Source organism: Mycetomoellerius zeteki, unplaced genomic scaffold (genome assembly GCF_001594055.1).
Source record: "Mycetomoellerius zeteki isolate Tzet28-1 unplaced genomic scaffold, Tzet1.0 scaffold286, whole genome shotgun sequence".
In the NCBI taxonomy this organism is placed as follows: domain Eukaryota; kingdom Metazoa; phylum Arthropoda; class Insecta; order Hymenoptera; family Formicidae; genus Mycetomoellerius; species Mycetomoellerius zeteki.
Genome location: NW_017257267.1, coordinates 1 through 12,971, shown reverse-complemented (window position 1 = coordinate 12,971; position 12,971 = coordinate 1). Strand labels below are relative to the sequence as shown.

The 12,971-nt window shown below is 40.5% G+C and overlaps 2 protein-coding genes across 2 annotated transcripts; both read left to right on the top strand.

The window, feature by feature from the left end:
• Positions 1–10,047: 10,047 nt before the first annotated feature.
• Positions 10,048–10,903, top strand: LOC108724265 (uncharacterized). The gene is made up of 3 exons (XM_018450554.1): positions 10,048–10,406; positions 10,512–10,746; positions 10,892–10,903. The coding sequence occupies exons 1-3, from the start codon at positions 10,048–10,050 to the stop codon at positions 10,901–10,903; spliced, it is 606 nt and encodes a 201-aa protein (XP_018306056.1).
• Positions 10,904–11,464: 561 nt separating this feature from the next.
• LOC108724264 (uncharacterized) lies at positions 11,465–12,001 on the top strand. Its single transcript, XM_018450553.1, has one exon. The coding sequence runs from the start codon at positions 11,465–11,467 to the stop codon at positions 11,999–12,001; it is 537 nt and encodes a 178-aa protein (XP_018306055.1).
• Positions 12,002–12,971: the final 970 nt, after the last annotated feature.

Here is a 12,971-nt window from a genome sequence, read left to right as displayed (position 1 = left end):
CGGCATGCGACCCGCCGACGTAACTCCCGCGATCGCCCAAAGACTCTTGGACACGGTGTACATCGCGATAAAAATTGCGGGTCCAGCGAAATTCAAAGTGGGCGATTCGGTGAGCAAGTACAAGATGATTTTCGAGAAGGGTTACACGCCGAATTGGACAACCGAGGTGTTTACTATCGTTAAAGTGCAGCGTACCAATCCCGTAATCTATCTTCTCGAGGACTGTCGCTAAATATCCGTCGCTGGAGCGTTCTACGAGCACAAATTGCATCGCGCTACTCATCCGGACGTGTATCTCGTGGTGAATGTACTGCGCAGGAATATCGTCGCATTCTATAAATATCGTCGCATTCTATGTGATAAATCAGGCTGTCTGTGTCGGTGTACATAATTTTACATTTGTCGTTATACAGCGGTAACATGTACTCGTGGTGAAATTCGTACAAGCAGACTTTCGATATGTCCAGTATGTACATACCTACGTAAATCGGCTTGTTGAACTTCACTTCGAGTTTGCGCAGTTCGACGGAGATTAAATTCTCCGCAAAGACGCTACGGCTGTGAAAATTCGGTTTCGCGATCATTGCCTCTGCACCGTAACGACCGTCCCATTTCGTTAATAATTTTACGTCGACGTGATTGCGCACGTTCTCAATGGTCTACCGCGTTGTTTATTAATTTATATAAATTTTTTTCGAAATCATTTTTCGCACGCGTTCTGAAATTTGTATTGAGTTCGATGTAATCGCGGAGCCATGGAGATTGAGCGAATTGTAGCAGTCTATGTATCTTTGTTATGCGAAATCCGTGACGAGTACATTGCTGCAGGTAATGGATGACGTAACGCTGTTTATCGTACAGCGTCGCGAGAAGTTTCTCATCACGCGTGCCGGGCGGTTTATCGCGCATAGGACAGAATGGTAGGTCTGCATGTGTGTCGTGCAGATGTCGTGGATACTCGAGATCGATCTCGAGAATGTAACCAGTGAGTGAATCCGGAGCGATCGCGCTCACGTCAAAGTTCGCAGCGTCTTCGAACCAGCTATTGAAAGTTGGCGTATGACAATGGTTGACACATCGCCCATCCGTATAAATTGTTAACATCATAGTACATAAGGTATGACAACGGTTTTGATGGGTCATACGAACGCATGTACTTGTTATTAGCCTGCATGTATCTGCCGGAACATTGACTGAGACCGCCGCGTATACCGCGCTCGACAAACATAACCATATCAATGTCAGTGAGCAACTCGAATCTTACGCGCGTATGTTTTAACATGGCATCCCATGTGAAACCGGGCAATGTATAATAATGCGCGGGATCGAGACCGTAACTGGCGACACAACTATTGCGAAAATTTTCGAAAATGTCAGCCAATAACAAGACATCGGTTTTTAAGTACAGATCGCTGTACTCGCCGAGCGTTCGAATAGAGAATCGCTGCCAGACGTTCACGGCGTGAGCGTAATCGCTCTCGGATACGGTATCGCCCGTCAAGGAACTGTAGAATAATTCGCGCGGTGGTAAGCACGTGTCATCCAATTTTTCAACGCAGTCAACGTACTCGTACGGAAATACACCTTTTCGCGTGAGTAATTCAAATTCTTCGTCCGACAAAGTTGAAAATTCGGAATGCATAATTTTTAATTTATCTTTATCGAGATACGACGCTAATTTATCAAGGCTTGTATTCAAAAATTTGAAAGAATCGATGAATCGCAATTTTACACAATTTTTATTAAAATTTTTTTCTTTTTTTTCTTTTGTACTGTCAACGTCTTTGGTAAACGATATGTATTTTTCCTTCGTTATCGGAAGGATATTTATTTGTCCTTCGTACGCGGTAGCGATTACTTTAATTATAAAGTGTGCGTCGTACCCCGGAAAGTTGTGAAATACGATCGGAATATAAAAGAAATCTTTGTAATTTAAATTGCAATTCGAATGTGCTGGACCACGGTATTTACTGGTGAGATGGTAATGATCGCGGACCCAAGTGTCGTCCGGCGCGAACGGTTTTTCGCAAATGTGACAACGCATCGCGTTACGGTACGCCTCCCATTATTGTTTTCACAACGTTTCCATGGGCACGTTAGCGGATATCAAATTTTTAACGCGATGCGCCAAGTCCTTGAGTTCTCGCACGAACCATGCAATACAATCATTATCGCGACGGAACCGATACATTGACAGCGAGCTGTCGTACGTAATATCCTATACTACACACCTCGTGCCGTTGGTAGGTATACGACGCGTTTTCCTTGTCAGGTTCCATCTTCCGCAGAACGCACTCTAGATCGGCGTAGACGGTGAACGGGACACGCTCCTTTCTGCAGTGGTTTCCAAATTCGAGCCACTTATCGTCCTCGCTCGGCAGTCAGATGGCACACTCGTTCATTTTACCGCAGTCTTTGCTGTGGATCTCCAACTTTGCGCTCGTACTGAAATAGTGCAGACATTTGAAAGAGAAAAAAAAACGTAGAAATTATTACTAATATTGTTATTGTTATTTTAAGAACATTATAATATTTTTTTTCATGTATACAATACTTACCGGTCGCAGAAAAATTTCTTGTGCTCCTTTTTCGAGATTTGAGAGCTCACGCGACAGATTCTTAATCAACGCAAAGTGGCCGATGCTGTCGTCGCGAGGATCTTGGAGATACAGCATGTTCACGTGCTTCTCCTTTTTATTGCCTGTGAGACGCAGAGGAAGGATCTGCTTATCTTCGATGCCGTACACGTTGATCGATACGTTGTTGAAATTTTCGAATTTCTGAATGTCCTCTTTAACGTCATCGGAAACTCGATACCCGTGAGATTCAGCACCGTATTATAATGTAGATACGATGACGCTCGTTCCATATACTTTGCAGTCGGGTACAGAGCGGCGACCACCGACCACGCGAAGCATGCATTGTCCATGGATTTCACGTTGATTATCGCCTTCTTCAGCATAATTTCTCGTGAGAGTTCGATGTGACATCCCGCGCGCATGGGACTTAATTTATTCACGTTAACAGACAAATTCAGTATACGTGATAGCGCCCACTCGCGTTCCTGGAACTCTTCGAGCGATGACAACGTGGGCTCGATGACGTGCCGCTCGAACCACTCGCGCAAATCGGTGTATCGGTATACTTCAATGTTCTTAGTGTTTATGCTCTTAGTGGCACGTTTATCGTTCGCCACAAACTCACCGTTGAACGCAGTGTTCACCTTCACACTACCGTGTCTTTCTATAGCGTCTCGCACTCGCCCTAGCACTACATCGCCAGCGCCTTCCAAAAACCTCCGCGTTAATCACCGCACCGGTCAAAACACGACTTTCAAACGCGGTGTCGATCTCTCGCCAGATGAGAGATCTGTTGTCCTTACTCGCGTACTCGCCACCAACGTGCACGAAACATCGCTCCAATTGAGTCTTTGCACCCGCGAGTCGCGCGATCCTCGCCACCAAGCATTGTCTATGTCCGATGGCGAGCCGCGGACGCTTGGCACGACAGAGTTCTTCCAGCCGCTCTATGCACTCGTCGCACCGTTGCAGCCACGCGAGACACTCCGCCAGATTAGCGACCTGGCTGCACTGCTCCAACTGTTCGCGTTCCACTCGCTCGTGGTTTTCCATGTCTTTTTTTACAGTCTTTAGATCACGTCACACTCTTCAACGGAACACTTGCACGTGACTTGTTCACACGCGTTGCAATGCCGGTTTATACGTAGATTGAAATAATCCTCTACCAACTTGTTATTATATTCAAGGGTGAAGATACACTTTTCACACTTATAGCATCGATCATCGCACAGAAATAGCACTGGAATCTTATCGCGGTCGCAATACTCCGTCCATATATTGCCAATTATTAGCAGTTCGACGCACTTCTCACTACCCGCAGGAATCGTAATGCACATGCTGGGACACTCGCTCTTTTCCGCGATTTTCTTCACCCAATAACGATCGTCCTTTATTACATTGAAATTGTGAAAATTTCTAGCCCACCAAGGTCTCTTTTCGTAGTCAGCATCATTCTTATAACATTCGTCTCGTAGCCGCGAGTACTTTCTGTCGCGCGAGTAAGGACCAATGATAAACGGGTTCTCTGATAACGACCCTCTGTTTCTCTCCGCATATACCTAATTCTCGATCGCGTAGGAACTGCACCGGTGATATTCGCGTAACTTCGTCTCTCATCTGCGGATTACGGAGAACGTACTGCATATTGGAGACGGCAGGGTCATTCATATTCTTCATCTGCCTCGTCTATGACACCCTCAAGCTGTTCCGCGTTTCTGATATCCTCCCATAACGCTATGTCCTCGATGGTCAATCATACTTTTCACATTCACAATACTGTTGACAATACTGTTCACAATACTATTCAATAGTTTTTTCAATATGTGCACATTGGACGTTGCACGTCCAAATATTGTATACATAGGCTGTCTACAATTAGAGCACGATCGACCATCTAGCGCATCGAAAGAATCGGTAACGTGTTTCCTGACGAGATACATTACGTCGATGTCAGTGTCCGATATATTAATCATGCATGATACACATACTACATACGCACCACCTGTCGTATAGCAGCATTGTATCATACAGTGTTTTACACGAACGTTCACCGCGCGGATTTCTGGAGACGTCACAATTTTATCGACGCGGTCGGTATCGTGTTTACTCTGATCACTTGCACATCCAGTATCGTCGGCTAGCACTTCTTCGTCGGACGACTCTTCGTCCAGTATCTCCTCAAAGTTTATTATTCCCTCTTCTTCAAACACCTCATAATATGCTCGAGGTGTTCCGGATCCGCGTTTCTGATATTATTGAAAACTATGTCCTCGACGTTCGCACGATGATCAGCCATACTGTTTCCGTTACTGTCACTTTGAAAAATAATTGCGAAGGATCGAGCGGTTTATGTTGGAATTTCTTAGTTCCTTAATGGGGTGTGTTAAGCAGAAAAATTGAAGATTCAGATTGGCAGGATTTTCCGCTTTTGGTGGAAAATTTTTATTTCTCAGATTGTTATTGGAGACCTATCTCAAAAATTTGCTCCACCCACACAGTAAATTTTAAATTCCTAAAAACTTATTGGTGATGTGCCGTCTCTGAGGATTTTGATTTCGAGAGAGGGGATGAACTTATCGTCCCTTCCAAACCATCTAGTTGTGATTCACATCATTCTTACGTGAGTTTTTATATTTCCTTTGTTCAATCGCCGGTTTTCTCTTCTATTAGTTGAACATGCGATTCCACATCTAAACAGTATTTGCTTAGGTTGGGTATCGTTTATGACTGTTAATCTTGAAAAATGAAAAAAACATTCATATTCGTTTTACCAGCTTCATGTTATCGGCGAGAAAAACATCCTTGGACTTGAAAGAAAGAACTGTGAGAATGCAGTGTGATTTCATACTTCTTTGTACACTAGAGTATCACTATCATTTGTTGTAGAAAAGTTATGTTTTATTGAGCAGCCGAAACGTCAGTGCTTCTCTTAAACGCGTCGCGACATATCGTCTATATCTACCCAAAAAAATATCAGCGTTTCTTGGTCTTCTTTGTCCGCGTTACCGCATAATACTCTAACGCATTTTGTTTGGGTGGATACGGGGTGGCGGTGGTGAAAAATATCGAATGCATCGTAAAACGATACATTTATGACCCATCAATCAGGGTCCTATTTTTTTATAAAAAATGAAAAAAAAGGGGTCCTAGGTAAACAGTACCTGGGACCTTCCCCGCGCCCCGTTCCCGCTCTCCCAGTGACGTCATACCTCCACCTCCGAAGAATCCCCGCGCTCTGTTTCCTCTCGCCACCGAGTACCCCCCGCTCCCCGCATTCCCCTCTAGCCCCTTGGGTTAGGACCGGCCCTATATGTATACCTACTAACCTTACCTCGTACGCATTTATATATCGTTCAATCATCGGAAAAACGTGAACAAAACCGCAACTCCGTCTTATCGTTTGTAAAAAGAATACGCGTTTTGAAAAATAAAAGGTGCGCGCAAAGGGAGATAGAAACGCATGACGCATCGTATCATATTCACAGGACGTGGTATCTCTACATACACAAGATAACGGAAAGAAGTCAATATTGTGGTATCTCTACACACACACACATACACACTGGATAACGGAAAGAAATCAATATTTTTATTATAAGTATTTTTTTTAATTGCATACTACGAAATACATCGATTATAAATTCGACGTTTTCTTAAAGCGTAAAATAGTGTATCTCAATAAAAAACTTACAACATATCGAGTAAAAATAAAATAAATAGTCGATGTCGATTTATGTCGTTATGTGACTGACAAATCCACTTTATTTTGTTACTTGCTTTGAAATCGTGTCCACCGCTTAAATAATTTTAATACATTCTCTAACGCACAATGTTTACTGTGTCTTCCACAACGGAACGTATTAGTCGCATCTAAATTTTCAAGGGGTTCAATGTCTTCGTAATGTATATCGATCGTTTCGATCACAACATCGTCACTGTTCAAAATGTCGCTTAATCACTCCCGCTTTTCAGGTCCTTTCACATATACGATAGCTTCGCTCTCCCCTAGCACAGCTTCCGAAATCAAACGCTGTGCCATACGGTATGGTACCACGCCATCGTTCCATCGTAATCCGTGATAATGTGACATCAATCACGAAGCATGCGACTGATCGGATTTCGTTAAGAAACGCCACGGCATGGGACCGTAAAGATATAGTGCGTCAGAGTATTCTCATTTTTCAACACTGCTATTTCCTTAACGACGAATCGTTTGTCCACGACGAACCCTTATAACATGCACAACGATTATGACGAGTTGCAAAAAATAAGCAAGAGACAAAGTAATAAAAAATACCTTGTAAATCGACGAACGTCGGCACCATAATGATGAGTGAGATGTGTTGTCGCAAATGAATACTAAAGAAATATCATAATCGTGCGGTGTGTCCCTTTTATATCATGTCCCCGTTGAGGATGTGGTGCATCTCTACTTCTTTTAGCAGACAAACGGATGCGCAATCACAAGTAAAAAAACGAAAAAATTATAGATATATGTAAATATACGATTATATATAATATATATACGATTATATACGATAATATCTATGCAGCTATTAATATAACGTTTTTTCCCTCTCTTCCTTTTCTTTAATAAACGTTATTTATTTCCTTCGTCGTTTCTGGTACCTTCCTTATATCGTCAGCTACACAATCCAAAAGCTGATTCATCATTTGCTGCTTACAATCTCTGGGGGAAAACGTCAAAAACTGCGTTCTCAATTTTGCATGTTTCCACCATTGGCTTTTTTCCTTATTTTTAATATCGTGAACATCATATACATTTAGACACATCAGCCGATGTTCAGTTTGCCCTCCCGGAGTTCCCACGGAGTAAAGACGATCATTGTCCAATTTTGTAACGTATTGGGATATTCAGTCGGTTTTCTGCTTCGAGGTTGAAGCAAAAAGCGCATCCATACCACCACCATCACCTCTAGGTGTCAATTCTGGTGACGATGTGAAAATCTCGCAATCGACGATCGATGTATCAACAGACGTCGATGTTTGACGTCTAACAAACTCCTTAAGATCGTGCAACCATTCGAAGAAAGTATTCGTCGTCATGAAATCTTCCATAAACGCGGAACGCAAGTGTTTGCTCTCGGGGGTAGAGAAAAAATGATTCAACTCTTCCATAGAATAAATAGAATTCAACATACTCTTTTTCTTCAGCACTTCCAAAAAAGACATTAACGCATCCTTCATCGTCTTTGCCTCCCTCATACGTATCGTGTTCGGGTCAATTTTTCGCTGATTCAACATATAGGTATCTGTATACATCCAATCATTATTCTCAGATTTTTGATAAAAAACGTATTCGTAATCCATGTCTAATATATTAGATCGATTAAAGAACCCATATATGTTTCTCCCAACGCATCTTGCTTCTCGTCTAATAGTTGTTCGGCAAAATTCTCGGAAGACTTTGTCGGTTGATTTAAGCTCTTCGACGTTTTTACTTCGAAACTCCATCGTATTAAAAAATAATAATACACATTCAACTCGCGAAAAAATATGTACGAAAAAAGCCGTGTCCCGCATTTATATATTGCTGATCATCGGAAATGTTAAAACCACGATCGAAAGAAACCAATCGTCACATCCTGCAGGAAGTGGTATCTTTTTATCGCGATACAAAACTGTGTAAAAAAATATAATAAAAAATGTAAATACAAAAAATCGTGATCATCGTAGAATGTTAATAAAACGCGATAACAATCAAAATGTTAGATAAAAAAATCGCAAGAAAAGTGGCGTAGGTGTGAGAGAAGACGCGTTGATGGGGTTGGAAAGGGTAAAACACTTCACGTTCCATCGCTCTTATCGCACGGATGTAGTACCTTTATCACATCGCAAGGAGACAAAAAAACAGAAAAACATAGATAACTGTGTAAAAATACAAAAATCTTACGGAAAGTGCGACACAGAACGCGCTGATAGCTTGGAAAGATAATGTTTTTCTTATATTCCGAATACTTCTTATCACATCCTTAAGGATGTGGGATATTTTTTAAAAACTGTGCAAAAAAATAATAAAATACAATCATAAGTAATAAGGTACAGGTTGGATGTCGAATGCGTTTCTTCGAAAGTTTCTTCGATATGACGCGCATTGGACTAATCACGAATATATTAACATACATGTTTTTTTTATTTACAATACATGTTTAGTGCAATACATATTACTAATACATTGTTTTTTTAGTGAACGTATTAAAATGCTGAATTAGGCGGTTTCGCAAAAAAAGAGAGCGATCGCGCGAGAGAGCGGGAGCGAGCGATCGCGCGCTTGCCCTCGATCGCGTCGGACCGCCGCTGCCTGCTCACCCCGCTCAATGCTACGGAACGACCGACGGGATCGGGGGTCCGAGGGGACCGCGCGCACACACACACCAACGTCCCGGTACGTTAATGAGCGCACGCACACCAATGTCTCGTGGGGGTCGGGGCTCGGGAGGAAAACTGGACAGAGGTGGGGTACGGTGATGGGAGGCCAATGCGGGTCGATGATTGGCTGCCCCGCGCCACAGTACCCCTCCCCCCCTCGCCCAGTTTTCCCCTCGGCCCCGCATCCCGCGGGAAACCCCATGGCTTGTCTTTTCATGGCTCCATATTGGTTTGCTACTTTTATGCTATGCTATAACTTTTCTCACGCTGCAAACGTTACCTTTTCTGTGACTCTTGTGAGTTCTGTGTGCAGTATCTCGAGTAATTTGAAGAACCGGCTCTGTTCAGATTGGCTCCTTGTGATTTTTTGGTTACGTCCTCCTTACGATCCTGTATATACCTCAATTGATGTATTCTCGTTTCGATCCGAGTGTGGGAATCGCTGGGATAATTACAGAAAAATTTGAATATAAGGTATTAAATGTTCATTGTTTGGGTAAATAAGAAGTACTCTATTCCATAAAAAATCAGTCTTTTTTTAAAGAAAAGCTAGTTACAAAAAGTCTGAGCCTGTAAGAATAGTATAAGGTCTCGCTGAGCATTCACGACAGTTACCGAAAGTGAATTGTATCGACATCTGTAACTTAATCTGATAACGATATTAGTACGTATTCGTAACAACGGCGCTGTTTGCTCCGAAAGAGAGGCGACGGTTATAAGATTCAGAGCACGCATATTCGGAGCACGGTCTCTCACCAACTTCCGAAAGGTTCTCTTCCGCGTGTTAAGGTGCCATTTCATGCAGCGAAGCTTCGCTGGCGAAGACCCCCCACTCCACCGTAAACGAAGCCAGCGGTTCTTCGCTCTTCGCTGAAACCCCGTATCCTTTTCATGGGCGAAGCTTCGCGAGGATGTCCAACTACTGTGCTGCGAATAAAAAGAGCGTGATAACTCCAAATATAAAGTGAAATATTTTTAACTGTTCGATAAATATAACGAAACATATTTTTATCTTTATTAATATTTGGTCCTCCAGACTCTTTTTTCAGTGTAAAAATATATCGAAAGAAATAAAAAGATGGATGATGAATACGTACAGAAATTGAAATGTATATTTTTACTTGCGGGACAAGAGATTAAAAGACGGCGTACAGCCGCAACAGCTGCTGTGATATATTATGTGGGAAGCACTAAAAAACAGCAATATGCAAATAAAAAATATTGGGTAGCGCCCATTTTTCAAAATCGAACAAAAAAAAGTTTTTACTTCGCATCAATTCCACAATTGAAATTGGAAGATTTTCGTTTCCGCAATTATTTTCGAATGAATAAAACTCAGTTCGAGGAATTGTTACAAATTGTTGGTGCAAAATTTCAGAAGCAAAATGTTGTCCGGGAATCAATTTCTCCAGCCGAACGCTTGGCAATGACATTGAGGTTTGTTTGAATTTGTTTATGTATGTTATGAATGTAATATAAAAATACAAAGTATTATATTTACATTTTATTATCACATAAATTAGTATTTTTGAAAAATTTTAGATATTTAGCATCTGGTGATTCCATGACGTCGATATCATATCAATATCTTGTGGGAATAACAACGGTTACTAACATTATTAAAGAAACATGTGCAGTAATTTGGGACAGTTTGTGTCCTTCTGTTCTACCTGGCCGATTACAAGAAAAAGATTGGATAGCTATAGCCAACGGATTCAAGAAATGGAATTTTTCACACTGCATTGGAGCTATCGATGGCAAGCACATTGTCATCCAAGTATGTACATTGAGTATTAGAGTTCAAAACAGTTAAAAAAATCACTTATCAAACTACCCTCATATAGTATCCTGTTTTTCTACAAAATTAAGGCTATTATCCGTCATCTTTTTCGCTGAACACCGTCTTTTTTTCTCTTACATAGCACAAGATCTAAAGATCTGTCAATTAAATGCGACTCACTTGTGAGATTTGGAGTTTTTAATTATTGAACTGAGGATGACTTAAAATAAGTCGAAACGTTTTCTTAAGAATTTTTAATTGTGCGAATAATTATATGTATTTTCATTAACATTGATAACGACACAACGAGCATAAGAATTTTAAATATGTAACTTGCGAATAATTATATGGATTTCTATTAACATTGAGAATGACCCGATCGGGTTCGGAACGTTTGTCGTTAGACATGTCAAATTTATATTTATGTAATTTTTGTTTTTAAAGTAAAGTATCTTTGTTACCTAACAGCTCGTTTGCGCTTTTATTATTGAATATGAAATTAGATTAAATTTGAAATGACAATTTTCTGTTTTAGTGTCCCAATAATGCCGGATCAACATATTTCAATTATAAGCACGCGCACAGTATAATTTTGATGGCCATCTGTGATTCAAATTACATTATCCGTTTTGTGGACATTGGAGCATATGGACGACGCAGCGATGGGGGTACATTTAAAGATAGTGTCATAGGAAAAGCCTTCGACAATGGTCACATGAACATTCCGCAGCCGGTTGCTATATCAGGCAGTCCTGTTTTACCATATTGTCTTGTAGGAGACGAGGCTTTTCCTTTGAAGCTATACTTGCTTCGTCCATACCCAGGTAGAGGCCTGACACCGGAAAAGGAAGTATTTAATTATCGTTTAAGTCGAGTAAGACGATTAATCGAAAATACCTTCGGTATACTCGTCAGTCAGTGGCGAATATATAGAAAGCCAATTATCGCCAATCCTGAAACTGTTGTGCAAATAGTTAAGGCAACCGTGTGCTTGCACAATTGGCTTCGAAAAAACGACATTGGTATTAACGAATATGTACCTATCGGCATGGTCGACGACAATCCAAACATTCCAAGTGGATTCAATGCAGGATCTTGGAGAAGCATTATGGAAGATAGTTGTGCGTTCAATGATATTGGAAACTGTGGCTCTAGGATGAGTTCCCGAGAATGCGTAAACATTCGCGAAGAATTTTGTCGCTACTTTAATAATGAAGGTGCAGTGCCATGGCAATACAATCGTCGATGTTAAAAATATTTCCAATAAAATATTTCTGATATTTCTGATTTATTTTTATTATTGACAAATATAATAGACAAATAAAATATTAATATAACAGTTATCTCTTATTCTTTCCTTATCTATTTCTTTTTTTTGCGTCACTTATTATTTTGAAAATGTCCAACATTATTTCGTCCAGTAATTCCGAATCAATATCACGAAGTAGAACAAGTATCAAATTTGCTATACATGTAGGTTTATCAAGTGTCGTCATTTGTGAAGATTTCTGTGAAGGAAGAGAGAAAATTTGCTGTATTTGCTCCATATTAAAGGACATTGGATTCTCCAAAGAATCGACAATCCGATCTAGGAGACCGTCTTCGGTCATGATACGTTTACTACCTGTAGAAAATATTCACACCCTGCATTATAAATAAAATTGTAAATTAACTTATATTTCAAAAACGTATGAATTTGTAATTCTTATGTATTTTTTACAAAATGGTTCGTTTTGACATGCAAATATAGTCTACAAATAAATTTTATTATAATGAATCTACCTCTACGACGACTGTTGCTGCTACCGCTACAGCTGTTGTCAGAAAAAAGATTCGATTCCAATGAATTTGATTGTGAATCATCCAATTCCGATGAAATCTCGATATTGCTGACAGTTCTGTCACAAGAAAAGAAAATTTGATTACATAAAAATAATAATAATAATTATTATTATACTTGCATCATTATTATACATACATACCTACTCTCTAACCGCATATCATTTAAAAACTACATACGTTGTAAATGTACCCACGGTCTTTTTCCACTCGTTGCTGCAGATCCACTTGCTGCTTGATCTTTTTTGGAATGAATTCGAAAAGAATCTGTTAATGATTTCCACTTCTTTTTTATTGTTTCAATGGAAGGGAGTGTTCCTAAAAAAAGACGTACATAATTCGATAAATCAGTATTTTTTACCCAATTCAAATGGACTTGACTC

Excerpts from the sequence above, each read along its gene's own strand:
- LOC108724265 (XM_018450554.1), top strand. The coding sequence starts at position 10,048 with ATGGATGATGAATACGTACAGAAATTGAAATGTATATTTTTACTTGCG. Across the intron at positions 10,407-10,511 it reads CGCTTGGCAATGACATTGAG|ATATTTAGCATCTGGTGATT; the intron begins GTTTGTTTGAAT and ends GAAAAATTTTAG.
- LOC108724264 (XM_018450553.1), top strand. The coding sequence starts at position 11,465 with ATGAACATTCCGCAGCCGGTTGCTATATCAGGCAGTCCTGTTTTACCA.